At 47.0% G+C, this 18,151-nt stretch overlaps 1 protein-coding gene across 1 annotated transcript in view; it reads left to right on the forward strand.

Moving 5' to 3' along the window:
* The window catches only part of LOC130593376 (gamma-aminobutyric acid receptor subunit gamma-4), a 35,242-nt gene extending 17,315 nt beyond the window's left edge, over positions 1-17,927 (forward strand). The window contains exons 4-9 of the mRNA XM_057398454.1: positions 7,704-7,924; positions 8,519-8,601; positions 9,700-9,837; positions 11,296-11,448; positions 13,402-13,604; positions 14,621-17,927. Of these exons, the coding sequence (XP_057254437.1) occupies positions 7,704-7,924; positions 8,519-8,601; positions 9,700-9,837; positions 11,296-11,448; positions 13,402-13,604; positions 14,621-14,914 (1,092 nt within the window). The 3' untranslated portion in view covers positions 14,915-17,927. The remainder of the gene's footprint in view (positions 1-7,703; positions 7,925-8,518; positions 8,602-9,699; positions 9,838-11,295; positions 11,449-13,401; positions 13,605-14,620) is intronic.
* Positions 17,928-18,151: the final 224 nt, after the last annotated feature.

Raw genomic sequence — 18,151 nt, forward strand, 5'->3', positions numbered from 1 at the left:
AATTGTTCTTTCTCTGTAACCTGATTCATTCCTCCCAGCTGCTTTCCTCAGCCTGGTACTCCCTTGAAATCTCATTAGGGCTCAGCTGTGATTCTGTGGTGGCTTGAGAAGAACTGCGAAAGGAAAAACAAAATGAAGCAGAGAGAAGGAGCTAAATCAAGTAACTGGCAGGGCAGGAAGGGAAAGCTGGCAGGCACAGCAAGGGGGCATGAGAGACAACATGAAATAAGTTTCCTTGAAAGAGTCAGTGAAGCAGAGTACTCTGTCCCCATCTCCTCCTCATGCAGGAGGGCATGCATTTAGGAGAAGGCTGTAGTGATTTTCCTGCTCCTTATACTCTGTGACTGGCCGCTGTAGGAGCCTGTTGGGACAGAGGGACACTGCCTGACATTGTTTGTCCATTCTTAACCCCTCTGGTTCTGCATGCTGCTTTGCCATGCCATGAAATTCCTGCACTGGAAGGAAGCTCCTGACTCTGATCCATACAGAAATCATAGCTCCTATAGCTCCCTGTCTTGGCCACCCTTTCCTTCCTGTCTTGACCTCAAAGCACAACTTCTATAGCAATTTCTCCATCACTAAGACTCAAGTGGAAGGGCTTTTGTCTTTGTAAGAGAGTTGGCATCCATCTGAGATCACTTGACACCTTTCAGTCCATAGAGAGAGGCAGTCCCTGCCCTGGAGAGATGTCCTTACTAGGCAAAGCAAAGTCCCACAGGAAGGTGGGATGGTGATGGGAAATTGCATGGGAACAAGCTGCCCATCCCAGACACCTCTTCCTTGGAATGTTTAGGGCTGGAAACTGGGACTCATGGGATCTCCTGCCTTCCTCTGACTGGTAGAGGGGAGCTCCAGCAGCTGCTCTCACAGTCCTGGGCAGTATTAGATTATCCGTGCCAGTTCATTTTAATCACGGTGGGTGCCATGGGAATGGAAAATGCAATTAAAGAAATTTCAGCTTCTCATCTGAATCTGGCCGAGCTGTCCTGGAGCAGCAATCCTGGGGGTTAGTGCATGCGGTGATAAGGTTTGTCTTTTTCTTTTCGTCCTGTCAAACACCCCCTGAGCTTAAAGGACAAATTAACAAGAGCACCTGCCTGAAGTGCTATGTATTCACTTCTAGTTATCCCATGTGCTTCTCTCCTCACCTTTTCTCTTCTCCTGCCTGCTCTCTTTTTCCAGCACAAGGGTGCTTCAAGCCCAACATCATGGGGAGCATTTAAGCATTTAGCAGTAAGGTTTGACGTGAAAACAAGACTTTGGACAAGGGTGGCTTTGCTCTGCAAGCAGAACAAACATTTTATAGAGATCATGGTAACTGGGCTGCATCCTTGTTTGCATCACACTTTCCACCGAGGGCATGTCTTGTCCTGAGAGTGGTGAAAAACTAAGCTAAAAGGAGGCGACTCCTTCCCTGTGGTGCTTTGCATAATACTTCATTGAAGTGTTCAGTACCTTCCCTTTTAATTAATTCTGCCCATCTGTATACATCCTGTACCTACACCTCTGCCTTCTTATAATAACCTTGCTGGGGACAGTGCAGGTAGACTGTGCTTCTATAAACAAGAGCCTGGCTGATGCCATGTCTCCATTCAAGGTCTTTCCTTGATCCTTTGGGTAATGACTGTTAATCAGCTGCTGAAACACACATCCAGGTCAGGTGCTCCTGGGGCTCACAGTAAGAGGCTGCATGTGCCAGGGCACCATAGCAATCAGCCTCCACCTCGGGATGGGATCAGGCATGAGCAGATGTGTGTGGGAATGGGCAGGTAGGGATTTCAGGAGCCAGCACTTGGCTTTGAAAGTCCTGTCCAGCTCCTGTCTGCAGACCCCAAAGGTGAGCAAGCCGTGACTGGAGACTTTGCAGTCGACAGAGCAGTTATGTACAGCAAGTCTTGTTTGAAGGCTCTTGGCACAAGCACAGGACGTGGTGATGGGTTTTAACAGCGAGTTTGTACTGTAAAAAGAACATTGTTTCAGCTGAGATTCCCTGGGCAGAGGTGAAAAACACTGAGACAAGGACAGCACTGCCGATGTTGCTGCAGAAGTGAAACAGATGGGAAGTTCAGTGTGTCACCTTGAAAACACAGATCATCAGAGCTCTGCTCCTCTTGTCCTCGGGAGCTCCCCTAGCCACTCTGGCATCATGTCCAGAAAGCTGCCTGGGGTCTGATTTAGGTAGAGGAGAGCCTTCAAAACATAACGAAACTTAGATCCTCATTCTTTTGCTCTTTGTGTTGGGGAGACAGCCCAGAGCAGGGACATGGAGGCATTCACAAGCGAGGTGTCTCACTCATAGGACAGGCTTGACGCTGCCCAACTGGTCTCTGAAGTGGTGAGTGTCAGGTGTTAGCATATGCTGTTAGTACACGTCCTCTCTGCTTGCTGCCTTTGAAGAGGGCTTGCACATGTCATGCTAGAAGCACGTTCCTGCCCTCAAGCTGTAGGGACAAGAAGTGGAACATCAGATTTGAAGAGTATTGTAAAACAAGGCTATTTTCTTTACTTTATTTAGTCTGGAGAGTGTCTCCCGACTTTTTGCTATTGCTGAGTGTGTTCCCTGGGACATGGAGCTCCAGGGGTTTGTCAGAGATGTTTGCATGCTGGGAGGGATGTGTGGGAGGCTGTGGAGAGGAAACTGCTCACCTGTGCAGGGGTATAGAGTTGTTGAATGCAGTTCTGTCTGAAGCGGGGATGCTTGGGCTGACCCCTGTATTGTAGAGGAGGGAGACTGGAGGAGAAGCTTCCTGGCTTGCCTTGGGCTGCATGGAGCCTCCTATCAGCCCTTGAAATACACCCCATTCCTGGGTCTCTTCCAGTAACTCCTGAGGTCTCACTGACTGCAGCATCCCAAAGAGCTTGCCTGTAATGCTCCTTTTGCTTAGCTCTGTGATTGACAGCATAGATCCATAAGATTCACATCAGCCCACACGGAATGCTGGCCATGCTTCTGAGAAAAGCAACCTGCTTTACTGTACTGCAACGAGGGATTTGCTTGGAAGTGCAGAGGAAAGGGGCTATGTGAATAAAACCAAAATCAGAAGAATAAAAGCCAGAATGAGACTGGCTAGGACATAACCTCTCACTGTTATTTAGGATTTTTCTAAACTCTTTCTCCAACGGAGAAAAATAGAGGAACCTGTTTCCAGGTTCTGTGTTCCCTATTTGGAGGTTTTCTTGTTGCTGTTGAATACAAGTGAAGCTGTAAAAAAACACCTTGAAATCCTTAATTTTTTCCTATTTTAGGAAAAAATTTAAGACATCTTCATCTCACGGCTTTGCTTCTCTCTTGGGCATTTGTTAGAAAGCTGAGGTCTTACAGAACACAGAGGAAGAAGCTCCTAGATAGAAAGGAGCCATGGGGTACCAATTCCTCTGTATCCCACTAGACGCACGCTTGAGAGGGGTCAGCTGAATTGCACATGCATTGAGCCATTTGAAAAGGTTCTTGTGGTAGTGCACAGCTCCAGGCTTGGTGTACAAGGTAACCTGAAAATACAAACAGCTAATTTCAAGCTGTGTCATGCTAATGCTGTGAGTTTAAGCTGTTAGTCTAAAACCAGGTAGCCCTTACTCATCTGAACCCAGGGTAGAAATTAGTCTAGAGTTCCTGGGACCAAATTCAACTGGAAATAACTGGTTGATTCCCAATATGTGTGCACATACACACAGAGGTGAGAGAAGAGGAAGAGGGAGGAGTGAACTGGGGCTAGGCTGGATGTTCTGGCTGTATTTGGATGTCGGGAATGGAATGGGTGCTTTGGGGCTGTGAAGGTTAGGGCAGAGTGGCTGAGGTGACACAGAGCAGGGCTTAGGGCAGCACACTGAGAGCACTGGTCAGCTCCAAACTCTCTTGTGCTGGTGACAGGCTGATTTCTGAACCTGTTCATTTTCCTTTGGATGGAAAATTTGGGGGTTTTCTTTGAAATTACTTTTCACATGGAAATTGCATGGCTTTTTACTTAAACTATGGCTTTAAAAATGAAAGGGTTTGTGAATGCAGTAAAATCTTTTTGTTGTTGCTTTATTTTTTTGCTTCCAAGATGAAATATTCTTGTCAACTCCACATCCCTTTATTTCCCACAAATGCTCTTTTGCAGGACAGGTTTTTTCCATTAAGTGTTTTCAGATTTTGCCTTTTTTTTTGGAATTGGGTTTCCACCACCATCCATGCTGCCCACATGAGGAAAACAAGGGCTGAGCAGTGATGTGTAGCAGTGCTGTGTGATGACAGTGACCAAGGGGACTAGCAGGGACATGCTGAAAGGCTGAGCTGGGCACAAACCCGCACAGCTAGCACCAGAACTGGATGAACTCACATAGAATCATAGAATAGTTAGAGTTGGAAAGGACCTTAAGATCATGATAGTATTTAGGATAGGCAGTGATTGCCTTATGGGTAGCTTGATTCATTATTCTGTGACTGAAATTTGATGTAAAACTGCATGCATGCCAACATGCGTGTGCTACCCCACGTGTGATCTAAATGGCGCGACCTAACTGAAGAGTGATTCCTCTTATTTCGTTAGCTCCTTCTGGTTGAAAACACTAAAAAAGCCCGTGCTTTGACAGAGAAGTTAACAACCTCCATGTGCTGCGCAGCAGATGGTACAGTAGTGTTGGAGGCGTATTTTACAATAACCTTTTTCTACACGGGGAAATTGAGGTATTGAGAAGTCTCTTTCTGATGCTTGAGAATGAATCAGGGGCAGACAGAAACTACAGGGGTGCAGGAAGCAAGTTTTAGGGGCTGAGCTCATCCTGCCAAATTTCAGCTATTCAGCCTTGATCAGCCTGGACTCTTGTAAGGTCAGAAAGAGTGGGAGGCACTTCCAGAAGACAGCTTGGACTGCATCGTATTGGGATCTCCCTCCAGAAGTATGACCATAGGGAACCCATGGTCAAACACCTCCTATTTTAATCGGATATCAACAGCTAAGTGGAATCTGATTAATACTCAGAGAAAGGTCTGAGCACTTTGCTCCCCCTGCAGAGCCACAGTTGTGCAAGGTTCCCCAGCACCAATGCAGACCTCACCTTGTGGGAGCAGTGCTAAAGTCTTCAGGAACTGGTTTAACCCCAGCCAGCAACCAAGGACCACACACAAACAGGGATGGGGGAGAGAACTGGAAGGGTAGAAGTGCTCCCAAAGGCTGCAGCGTTCTTATATAAATCTTGCCTCAGATAATTCTGAATGAAAATACATTTCCAAATGCCAACATTTCCCAATGGGTTCCTCACATACAGGCAAGGGAGCCAGCTCAGCTACTAAGTTCTTCCTCATGAATAGCTGTGCTAATAATAGCCTCTGAAATTAGATCAAACACCAGGACAGTGACAATAACAGCTCAGGTTTTTCAGAAGAGGTGAATGACTTGTGCACTACACCTTTTGCAAAGGCTGGCTATGAATGGCACAAGAGGAGCTCTTTAATGCTCATCCCTTCTGAAAATCTCTGCTTGACAACAAATACTAAACCCCTGGGATAGCTGACCCTCCACTCTCCCAAAACATTAGCACTGGTTATCCCAGTGCTGAATGCTGAACTTCCCAGCAGGACATCTAACCTGAGCAGCCACCCCAGAAGCAAGAGCTCACAAATTACTCCAGTCAGGAGTTAGAAATTGATAGTGGCATCTAACATGGATTTATAATTGCATTTTTGGTTGCTTTCTTCTATACCACAGATACTGCTTAGGAGGAGCGATGTAAGCTCGTACTGGGTCAAACAGGGTTTTAGTCCCAACAGCTGGAAGCTGGCAAGGAAAAGAAAACAGCCCCAAACAGAATACAGTCAGGCCTCCCCATATATGTCATTTTCTTGGGCTGCCGTTACCCCATCTTGTCCCTGCTGTGTCAATGCTGATTTGCCCATCTGTGGGCTCTATTTCAGTGTTCACGGCCCCATCCATGCCTTCATCACTACATACCCTACATCCAAGCAATATCTAGTGCAATCCAGAGCACTCAGATGCTGGAATGGGCTCTTCCCACCTCCTGCCCTGGGGTAGCGGCTATGCTTGTGCACTTGGCTTTGGGGGCTGCTGCTATCCTTGCTCAGTCTCCTCATGTCTGTTTTGAATGAACTGCAGGGGAAATGCCATCACTTTGAGCATGCTGCAACTGTCCCCATTTAGAGATATGTGAGGACCTCATCACTGTCACCTTTGCTCATGCCTGTGTCTAACCCGGGTGAAGGATCAGTCCAGAGAGAGACTTGGCCGCCTGATGGCAAATGTTCTTTTCTCATGATCTCATTCCTATGCAAGGGACGTTTTTGGTACCAATCACTCCTCGCCGGTTGGCTGACAATGGAGCGAGGGGGAGGAAAGTGAAGTGGGGAGTCGTGCGCTGCCCTGCTCTGCCTGCCCCAGCAGGACAAGCTGTCCAAGGGAGCGCGCTAAGAGCACAGCATCTATTTTAGCAGCATGGTTTGAGGAGTCGGCTCTGAACCAGCAGCAAGGGCAGCGGAGGGAGGGTGTGCTGCAGTCATAAAAATTCCACTGAGATAAATCAATAGAGGGAGGAGGAGAATGAGAGGGAGAGATGGCAAAGTCAGACATTGTTCATCTCTGTCTGCAGGAGAGAGGGAGATAATGCCTCTGTGGTCATGGGGGTTTAACAGGAGTGAAAGGGAGCAAAGCCCAGGTTGGAGAAGAGCTGTCAGGAGCAGGTGACAGTGTTTATGATGAGCTGGTGGAAGTGGAACTGGGGGTCTGGTTCAGCCAGGCACTGAGTGCCACACAGGCTCTTGCATGGCACTAATTAGCACCTTCACAGGCAGATGAGAAAGAGGGTAAGGAGCAAATTGGCTTGCAGCAGAAAGGTGGGTTAATGAGGTGGACTGCTGCCAGCCCAATCCGGGCAGGAGCTGCCTCCCAGCCATGCTAGTTAGGGGTGAGCTTGGACACCCTCTCCCTCTAAAACCAAAGGTTCTCATTTTGTGGAAACTCCATGTTCTGTCTGTAAAAGAACACGGTGCAACCTTGTTCAAGCTTTTGAACCGGTTGCACCAAGAGCTGGGTCCATAGCAGCCCCTGCCCCAGCTTCCTTGTCTAATATTCAGCAAGGGGTATCTGCCCAGGAGCCCACAGTGCCCTGGTTTTCTGTATAAACTATTTACAGTCTAAGTCCTGCAGTAAGGGGTGGATCCTCATTAGCTTTATGCACAACACTACTATTGCTATATGTACAGATTAGGTGTACAGAGCACTCCTGGGCTGGATCCTAATAACTAACAGAAAGAGCTGCCTGCTTGCCTTCTCTGGTAAGCTGGTGAGCAGCTTTCCTTGCCTGTGTTTGAAAGGTGTAGCTGAACTTAGGGTTGTATTCAGCCAATGTCTACACTGTTCCTTCATGCCTGTGCTTAAAAAGAGTGTTTGGCTTGAGTTGTCCATCAAGAGGAAGCCCAGGCCCTCATTATATGGTCTTGGCTTTCCAGCCATGGGTCAGGCGAAACGTGCTATGGCTCAGCACACCAGTCAGCGCACAGTCTTTGGCTCTTCCCAAGTGTGCCATGGATGTCCTGACCCTCAGCTAAAGATGAGCCTGGAAATGTGTCAGCGGTCACTGACACCTTCTCTTAGGCTTAAAAAGCAGATGTTCTGACTGTAACTCCAGAATGGTGCCTGCAGAGCAGAGGACAGGGCTATGCTTTGCATGAATCCCTCTCAGAAGGACACATTCTTCCTTCCCTTTCACAGGAATACACCATTGACATCTTCTTTGCTCAGACATGGTATGACCGACGTCTTCGCTTCAACAGCACCCTGAAGGCCCTCACGCTCAACACCAACATGGTGAGCCGCATCTGGATCCCAGACACCTTTTTTAGGAACTCCAAGCGGGCTGATTCCCACTGGATAACCACTCCTAATCAGCTCCTTCGCATCTGGAATGACGGAAAAGTGCTCTACACGCTCAGGTACAAGCAGCAGGCGCTGTAGCTGGCTGCTGAGGTGAGGGAACAAGGAGCTGGTCAAAGCAGAGCAGGTTTCCAAGTGGCCTGAGACACAGTAGTGGGGATGTCTCACAGTGCTGATGGGAGTAGATGTGCAGTACTGGTTGCAGAATGGGCTTCCTCTTCCCAGGATGAAGGCTTCCAAAAAATCAAACTGTTTTTCCATATAATGCCTAAAAAAGAGTTAAAGCTACAAATGGTTTCCTAAACCAAAGTCCTTTAAAAGTTAATGTTGGTCAGTCCATCTATTTTCTTCTCATAATAAACATTTATTTTTTGTTTCCCACAGATTCTCACTCCCATAAATGAATCTCAAAAACTTATAAAATAAAAAAGGCTTTTTGAATGTGAAAATTAGATGTTTTTTCTCACTTTAGAAATACCCAAACATATGTTTTGTTTTGGTGCTGTGTTGAAATGTTCCTGCAAACAGACTGATCTTCAACAAATTAGTGTTTCTCTCTCAAGGAAGCGAGAATTCCTCTGTCACATTGTGGTGTTGAAATCAAGCCACCTTCAACACAAAATCTCAGTCTCCTCTCTCGCTTCCTCTCTCAGGTTGACAATCGAGGCTGAATGTCTGCTCCAGCTGCAGAATTTCCCAATGGACACTCACTCCTGCCCTTTGGTTTTTTCCAGTTGTGAGTATACACGTATTGTTTAAATAGCTTTAGAAGGCAAGTAGAAAAACCTCACTGGTGTAAAACTCTTTTGGGAAGACCATCCTCCCTTTTCCACCTGATCTTTATGACTCTCTTCTTGGACTGTTACCCACCATGCCCTGAAGCTTCCTCCCACTCCTGGGCTAGCAGAGCCTATCTGCAGGGATAGATTCACAGCACCTCTGAGTGTCCCTTAATTTGGGTGGAAAGTTAAGGGTGATTATTCCACTGATCTTCTGGTCACTCCAGACAAATGGCATCCATCCTGCCTTGCATCTTCTCCCTTTCTCCCACCCTCTGAGGCAACAGCTTGGCTTTCCAGACCTCAGCTCAGAGCCTCAGACCTCTGCACCTAATCCCCACTTGTCTATACGCATTAGCAGAAAGGGCTGTTGATGTTGGCACATTCCCACTGACAATTTTGCAGGGAGCCTTTCTGCACCAAGAGTTTCCTGTCCTCACTCGTTGCTTGGAAAACTGGTTTAGTCATTTTAGCTCGGGTTCGCCTCTCCCGCTTCCCCTTGCCACTGAAGAGATGCAGCTCACATGGCTCTGAAGTGCCTCAGAGAGAGGCAGCATGCTGAGGAGATATCATCCCCTCATCTCCCACCATCCCTCGTTCTTTGCTAATTAACAGTACATGCCCCACATGCTTGATAATTAGAAACACACTTTTATTTGGCTGCCAAACTCTCGCTCCTTCCCTACTCTGAGGAGCTCTTTCGTAGGTGTCAAGGTCCCTGCTTCACAGTAGGTTTGTTTCTTTGCCAAGAAAACCAGAGCAAGGAGAAACCATGAAGCAGCCTGCAGGAGCCAGGTCCCCTTCTCCATGGAGAATGCACCCTTCCTTTTCCATACATAGATCAATTTCTAGGGTGAGAGATACAGGGATAGTCAGAGCAGCCACAGCCATGCTACCTCACTTGTTGGCAGCTTTGTATTCTTGGTGTACTCATGCTTGAGAAAGGAAGGTAGTCATGAGGAGCAGTGAAGGTCCAACGAGCACCAGAAATACCTGCTCAGTAAGCTGGAGGAACATGATGAAGTCTTTCACTGATGTCCTCCCGCTTTTCCCAGATGGATACCCACGTGAGGAGATCGTCTATCGCTGGAGGCGCTACTCCATTGAGGTCTCTGACCAGCGCACTTGGAGGCTCTACCAGTTTGACTTCACTGGCCTGAGGAACACCTCAGAAGTTCTCAGGACTGGGGCAGGTGAGGCAAAGGGAGCCAGCCCACAGAAACAGCAGTGTGGTGGAGACCTCATGGCAGGGAAAGGAGTCATCAGACAGCTCCACAGTGGTAGGGAAGGAAGGTCACAATGTAGATGAAGGGATGGACCTTTGCTTGAGGGAGCAGAAGTGCTGGAGGTGAAGGGTGAGGTGAAGACTAAGCAGGGGTAGGACAAAACTACTGACGTATGAACTGTGACAATGCTGATGTGAATGAAGCTATCTCTAACTGAAGGGTCAGGAGGGTGAGGAGGCAGAGCTCTCCTGCTGCAGTATGTGCATACTGTATGATCCCTGCGTGATGCTTATAATCAGAACAAGGGTGGAGAAATCAGAACTTCCCCCCTGTAAAATTGTGTGGGGTGAAGAAACCCGAGTTACGCTTGAAGAGACAGGAAATAGGCTGCATGTGTGAAGAAACCAGTGAATGGAGGCCCTCCGGTTCCACCTCCTCATAATAGCTCACATCCCCACTCCTTTCCACAGATAACAGAGGAAAGCTTCTTTGGATTCCTGCAGATGGGGTCAGCTCATATGTTTCAAGCCCTCTGAAGCAGCAAGTTGAGGTAGTGCTGCAGAAAGCTGCTGTTGCCAGCACCAGCAGCCAGCCTCTAACCAGGGTAGAAAAGGCAGCACAAACCAGGACAAGAAGTGGTGCAGTCAAAGTGTCTTGAATGCACCAGTGTCTGTCTGATGTTTCTCTTTTCCGGTAATTGCTTGCAAGCTCCATCTTAACCCTGGAGTTTCAGGTGGCTTTTTTCCAGTACTCACTAGGAGCCTCTGAAAAAGAGGGAGAACCTCAGCTGCAAGTTGCCAAATGAGCAATTAGGATGTACAGCACCACATGCCTTTTCCAGGGACAGAACTAGAGTCTCAATGGAAGTGATTGAAGGACACCTCCTTTGTCACAGCTCAGGTAGATAGTTAGCGAGCCAAACCGTGTAGCCTGTTACAGCTAAATAGCTTCTATAGAAAAGAAACCTTCACAGCAATCAGCTGAAGATGAATACTCACTGTAGTTTCTTCCCTGAAACTTGTCCAGTCTGTTTTTCAGTGTGCTTGGACACGCAGCCAGGACTGTACAGCCTGGTGGCCACATAGCCAGGCAGCCAGTTGGGCAACCACAAAGTCAGCTCTTCCATTAGTCACAAAGACAGTAAGTCAGACAGCTACAGAGCCAGCCATGTAGCCACAGGTCCATTAGCCATAAAACCAGCCACCCACAGTGCTGGAGAGTCACTAAACCTACTGAGCAGGCCACACAGCTGGCCATGGAGCTTACAACCTGGGCAGCCACAAAGCCAGCCACAAAACCAGCTGGCCAGGCAGTTAAAACTACAAGAAAACCTCATCAGAAACACTCCAAATTCTGAAACTTTGCTGATTTTTGTGTTTTAGGAAGGCACTTTGTAATTCTAATGTCTCTGTTACTTTTTCCTAGGGGAGTATATGGTGATGACAGTTTCTTTTGACCTAAGTAGACGTATGGGTTACTTTGCCATTCAGACCTACATTCCCTGCATCCTGACTGTTGTTCTTTCCTGGGTTTCCTTCTGGATCAAGAGAGACTCTACACCAGCCAGGACATCTCTGGGTAAGAGACAGGTTATTGCATGTCTGATGCTTGTTGAACTCTGTAAGGCTTGCAGACAGTGTTGAAGTCAAAAAACTCCTTAAGCACTTTTCTGTGCCATCATTCAGCATCCTGGAGGATAGTCCATTCTTCCGTCTTTGTATGTGTAACACTGTCGTCAGGCTCAACCAAATCTCCAGCTGTGCTAGCTTGGGCTACTGGATTATTTCAGGGTAGCACAGCACTCTCATATCTCAATCTGAGACCTGAACACAGCCTTTTCCAAGTTGACAATGAGGTATTCTCATGTACCAAAAAGGAGAGGGAAGGGGTGAGCTGTGGTATTCCGATGCTGGCCAAAGGGCTCGTGTCACATGCGTGCATTCTGCATTTCCTCAACCCTTTTCAAGGGGTCAGTGTAGGACCAGTGACATAAAGGCTGTACGGTAATGAACAAAGTTGCTCAGCTGTACCCACAGAGTCCCAGGATGTGGCAGCCCTGTAGGTACAGCCTTTCTCTGTCAGTCACACCACAGTGGGAGTCCAGGATGTGGCAACAGCTCTGCCTGTTGTTTAGATTTTCTCAGCAACCTGCGGTGGCTCTTTGAGACAGGAAAATGCTTATGTTGATTGAATCCTGCTCTGATAGGCACTAGAGAGGTCTTTACGAATATTTAATGCATTTCGGCTGTCAAGCTCTGCTTCCCAATGCTATCCTTCCCATCAGCCCTGCTGACTTTCCCTTCAGTAGCATTCCCAGCCCTGCCTGCAAGCCTCTGAGGGGAGGGAGGGAAGGAAGAGGAGAGGCGAGGGGCCTTCAGCATCAGGCAGGGCTGTTCAGAATCCATCCATTCTGACCATCTATCCCCGCCTCCCTATCAAAATCAATTTCTTTGGTGGCCATGGATAGAGCAGGAAGAGGAATGGAGTGTCATTTCCAATGGAGATGAAGGAACGCTGTAGTCTGTGGCTGGGAAAGGAATGGACAGCAAGAGGCAAAATGTTCTGTGCAGCTGACACCACTATGGTGGCTGACTCAAAAAACAAAGGCAAGTTTTCCCAGGGGGGGCCATCTCTATGAGAAGGGACCTCAGCACATCAAGAGCGATGTATTCTCTACAGAGTCCCTGCTATCCTTAATACAAATGATCCCCAGTACATTTCAAACCTGCCAGTCTATATTAAGGAGACGTAAACTGGACCAGTTCCATTGGCATTTCAAATATATGGGAAGTCACATCACATCTGCTAATGCAAATACAGAAGGAAAATATGTAAATCTCTTGCTATGCTGCCACCCTGAGCCATTCGACTCACCCAGGAAAGGGTGGCAGGTTGGTTTACACGAATGCTACAGAAGGAGGAACAGGTGGAGTTGCTGCTTCTTCTCCACATCCTAAAAAGCAGTGGATGATGGATCATGGTACCAGCACCGGATATTTTGTTTTGTGAGCTTTACTGCTGCTGCAAAAAACAATTCCAAGCCTCATGCAAGTCAAAAAAGATTCTTTATCATCTCCTCCCCACTTGCCCTCTACATTGAGAAATTAATAGATTGTGAAGAGCCGTCTCTGAAGAATAGTGACAAGTAGGTGGAAGGCTTATGGGTAAGAATTAGAGACCAAGGCGAGAAAGGGATCCTTGTGACTGGTGCTTACTACATTACCCTCCCATTATCAAAGCTTCTTTTCCTGTATACAGTCTTAAGCACAGTCCGAGTTCTCTGCTCCTTTACCAGCCCACATTGGTGGCCTGTGTGACGCTTGGGTTTTGAACAGCTCTTCTTCCGTAAGAGCATTGTTAGAGGGAACCTCACGGCCAGAGTCTTGCTGAGCAGAGCAAAAACGGGACCAAACAACCAGCGGAATTTCTCTCACACAGAAGAGTGTAAATGGGGATGTTTGGGGGGTTGGATGCATGTAGAAGACAGAAGTGCTCCACTTTATTACTAAAACCATCTCTTTTCTCTCTTAGGTATCACAACTGTGTTGACAATGACCACCCTGAGTACCATTTCCCGCAAGCACCTTCCCCGTGTTTCCTACATCACAGCCATGGACCTCTTTGTCTCTGTGTGCTTCATCTTCGTCTTTGCAGCTCTCATGGAGTATGCTACACTCAACTACCTGGTGGGAAACAAGAAACCAGTTGAGCACAACAACAGGAAAGCCAGGCTGGTAGGTCAAGGGGAACAGCAGAGGTGGGTGCTGTTAGAACCTCAAGCTATTTAGAAATATCCCTCCTCAGCCTGCATGGAAATTGCTGATCTGGTTTAGTGCCTGACCCACACTGTTCATTAGGTCCTTGGACCACTCTGTGTGCTAGGTCTGAGTACCTGAAAGATGAGACACAATTAGAAAAAGCAGCTGATGATGCTCCCTTAGACAAGAAGGTCCCTGTCAGAGCCAGGCACCTCTTTGAAATTGCTGTAGAGCTTATCAGTATAGTTTATGATAATTCACATGACCAAATGTAAATGTCCACTTTAAGACAGGGTGATCCACGTTCTTGTTTTTATGCTGGTACACAGAGAAGCAGAAACCTACTTTCTTTTATAGTCTGTACCTTGGAAGACCTCCTGAGTATGGGAATAGTGAACACCATGCTCATCATCCTCTTGAGATCTGCCCAAGCTCATTGCAGGACTTCTGACACATCAGCTGAAACAGGCCTCTGAATTGAGACAGAACTGACACCAAAGACGGCCTCATTGCCCAGCATGGGTGGAGAGAACTCTTCTCTGAGGCTGATTATACATCTCTTTTCCTGGGCCAAGAGGTTATGAGTACATACAGACTTTCCCCAGCAATTTACAGCAACCAGAAGACACATCTGCCCTGTGTGCTGTGTCCTCAGAGACAACTGAGCTCAGGGGAATGAAGGAAGAGGCTAGCACTCCTGAAATCAAAGAGGTCCTGTTTCTGCACTGACTGTTAGTAGCAGAGATGGGGAATCAGAGCAATTAGATCTTTGCTGACTAAGGCTATGTCCTAGGGTGCCAGGGAGGAAAATCACAGTCATGCAGGTAGCTGCCAGTCTCCGCAGTAGACCAAGGTAGTGATTTACAACCAGGTACATTGAACAGCACCTATGCTATGAACTGACCTATTGCCAAGTAGAGGGCTTTGGATGTCTAGAACATGTTTTCTTGCCTTTTCCTTCCCTTTAATTCACCTACTCCCCCCCATTACAGCCACCTACCTGTGCACAGGTGATGCCATCCTTTACCACCATCAACATCAACAACATCATGCACTGGCCTGCAGAGATCGAAGATGATGAGGATGAAGACCCTGGTTCCCCATGCTTGGAGGGAAAGGAATGTGAGCGGTTCTTCTGCTGCATTGAGGACTGTCAGACAGGAATGTGGCGGGAGGGGAGGGTTCGTATTCACATCTCCCGCCTGGACTCCTACTCTCGTGTATTTTTCCCCACCGCCTTCCTGCTCTTCAACATTGTCTACTGGATTGCCTATCTCTATCTCTAGCTGTTCTTTGTCATCAGCTGGAATGGACTGGAGACCAGCAAGATGGGCTTCTCAAGGAGCATAGAGAACATCTCTTCCATTGTAGTAGATTGTCAGTCTGAACAATCCAACCTGGTGATTCCCTCTTCCTGCTCTCATCTCTTCTGAGAAGAACAGACAGCATTTTTTTAGCCTTCTAACATATGTTTTTAGAGAATCTACCCTTCCCCAAGAACCCTTTCTCCAGCACCACCAGCATTTTACTCCTTGTAAAATTGCCCCCCAAACATCCTGTTCCCATGTCAAAAATTAGGGATTTTGTCAAAAGCAAAACCCTTAATTTGTTTAATTTTCCCATCCAACCCATGGGAAGTGATGGCAAATGGAGTTTTCTGTACTGTTATTAAGACTGCAAAGGAAATAAAATAGATCTTACAGCTTCTGCACCACTTCCTCCAGAACAGACTTTGTGAAGTACTAGAGGCTTGGGAAGGTCAGAAGGAAAGAAGTGTCTAAGAAGGCAGCAGTACAGCTTTTCCACAGTGGCTGAGCTTGGCTAAAATGTTTTGAACCTGCCCAGAAAGCTGACAGTGACACTTACTTGGATGGAGCGGCTGCAAGCCTCCCCCTAGAATGTCGCATTCCTCATGGATCACTCCACTTGTTGTACCAAGTGGCACCCAAGGCATCCACCCACTGAGGAGTTGCTGATTCTCATCAGATGGTGGTAAAAAGCGCTTCACAAGTTTGAAGGGCCCATCTGCCTTACTGGTGGAGCAGACTCTTCATGGCACAGAGTGACATTCTGCTTTGTGATCAGGACTCTGAGCACGCTATGCAGCTTACCTTGGGCAGAGCCAGAAGAGGGAGAAAGTCCTTATGCTAAAAAGACCAGAACTAGTCTTGTGAGTCTGTTGTGACGTAGCTTTCTTTGGCCTGTTTCATGTGAACTAGGCCTTATTGCACCATGTGTCATAGAAGGGCAGTGCTCTCCTTCACAACAACACTGGTTGAAACCATCAGATCCCTGCTTGGTAGTAGCTGCTAACCTGAGAAAGGGGTAATAGAAAAGAGAATCTGATCTGCTACCAGTACTGCACCTACCAGTGGTGGGGAGAGAGCGTTCCTGCAGCTCCAATGTGTTTTCTTATGTCTGTTTTGGTTTTTCCATAATTACATAAAAAAACAGACCACTAAACTGAATGGCTCTTCCCAGACACATCAATACTTGGCCATTTTCTTTCCAAAATCAGGAAATGGAGCAAGTCACCCTGGTAGATTTCAGGAAGGTCATAGTGAGATGGTTCCTTATGGTCCATCATGAAGGGATAGAGAAATGTGTAACACTATCTCAATTGGGAAGAAACTGCATAATGTAAAAGAGGAAACTCAGGCCCAAGGTCCATAATGTGTAAATCGGCTCCGCCCCCATTTATAGCAACTGCTGATGTGGGCCACAGCATGACCGAGAAGCAATGTGCCATTAATAGTTAGTGTGTAAATTACAAACAAAACACCCTTTTTAAAACCATCAGGCTTTAGAAACGACTAGTACTTCAAAGGCTTGCCACAGGAAGAAAGCCAGCATGGCTGCAGAGACAAAGTTAGGAAGGGCTGGCTCACTGCACAGCTAACAGAGGCAGCAGGTTTTACATGTTCTTAGAGAGCAATTTGATCTGGTTTAAAGATGCATTTTGACACTTAAATGCGAGCTGGATAATGAAGTGTCATGTTTAATTCATTCATAAATACAGCCTTACCTTAGTTCCAGAAGAACAGGTAGAGCACCTAATTAAGTATACAGTAGTACAGCACTCTGCTAAGTATAACCTAATGGGGTCAGAGCAGCATAGCTCTGGAAGGGGAAACTGTGCCTGTCTAACCTGTTACAGTTCTTCTTTTAAAATACCAAGTAAGAGACAAAGGTTATCCAGAAGGATAATTTACTTAGCTGCTCCGACAGCTTTTGAAAGGATGAGAAGGAATTATGGCGGGTGGTTCTAACTAAGGAAATTGATTTAGCAAAAGAATTATTAAGGAGGTTCTAATTAGAGGAAATTAACTGAGGAGAGGGGGAAAAAGAATTGTTAAGGCGGCTCTAATTAGAGGAAATTAATGTTTTAGAGAGAAAGACACAGAGAGGGAGAAGTCTAAGAAAAGAATCAAAACCACTTCCAGACAAGAAGAGCTGCTGGGTGACAGCGCCGACTCCCAGCCAAGCGGGTTGATGTTCTGCTCCTGATAGCAAAGCTCTATTAGATGTAGCAACAGAAAAGCCTCCTATGACTCAACCACACACCAACAGGGAGCTGGATTAAACAGGGTCCTGTGATCTCTGCAGGGAGCCAAAAGGAAAGAGCATCCTAGATTAAAACTGGCTCACGTGACAGATGCTGAGTGAAGCGAGTCTTCACATGTCAGAAGGCAGCTGGTAGCATGTGTGTGGGACTTGGCACCCTGGTGGCAAACCAGGGCCTGTGCCAAATACAGTCATTAACAGAATGGTGGCATAAAAGGTGTGCAGGCAATGCAGGCTGCAGGGCACAGGCAGCAAAACGTGGAACGGGAGCAGCTGAGAAAGGGATGAAGGAAGGGAAAATTTAACATCCATGTGCAAAGGAGTCCAAACATCTGCAATTCACTGTAGCTCTGAAGCACCTGAGAGGCTTGAAGGACACAGATGATCATCATGGGGACCAGAGGACAGACTTCAGCAGCTTGTTGAAATTAGGCCTTTTAGAGAATCAGCCAGGAGAGGAGCAGGTTGTATGAGAGCCCTAAAAGGATGACGGGGACTTGGGCAAAGTAGACTTGAAAAATCATAAGATTTCACCAAAAAAAAAGATAAAGCCAACACACACCTAGGTAATTTAACCAATGATGGAGGATTTGACAGAGGAAAATAGTGTAGTGTGGGTGGGAGCACAAGGAAGCTGATTACTAAGCCTGGGGAAGGAGGAGGGAGGGGGCTTTATGGCTTAGGGAAATCTGTGCCCATCATAAATAGCTCAATAAATAAAGGCATGCACAAATCCATCATGGTTTTAAGTTTCTACAGTATCTCAAAAAAAGGAAAGTTAAGAAAAGCCAGAAAGAAAAATCCACCATTTTGGGGGGAATTACTTTGCAAAGTCCAGGCTCCTCAAAAAAAGGTTTCCCTGCTTATAGCAGGTAATCCAGGGTACAGAGACATCCAGTAGCGGTGTGTGGCCCTGCACAGCAGGGCAGTGGGAGCTGAGCCCATTGATCCCCTCCTAG

The sequence above is a fragment of the Pezoporus wallicus genome, unplaced genomic scaffold (assembly GCF_028554395.1).
Source record: "Pezoporus wallicus isolate ANWC-B61680 ecotype Strahan unplaced genomic scaffold, APGP_CSIRO_Pwel_v1 contig_10431, whole genome shotgun sequence".
Taxonomy (NCBI): Eukaryota; Metazoa; Chordata; class Aves; order Psittaciformes; family Psittacidae; genus Pezoporus; species Pezoporus wallicus.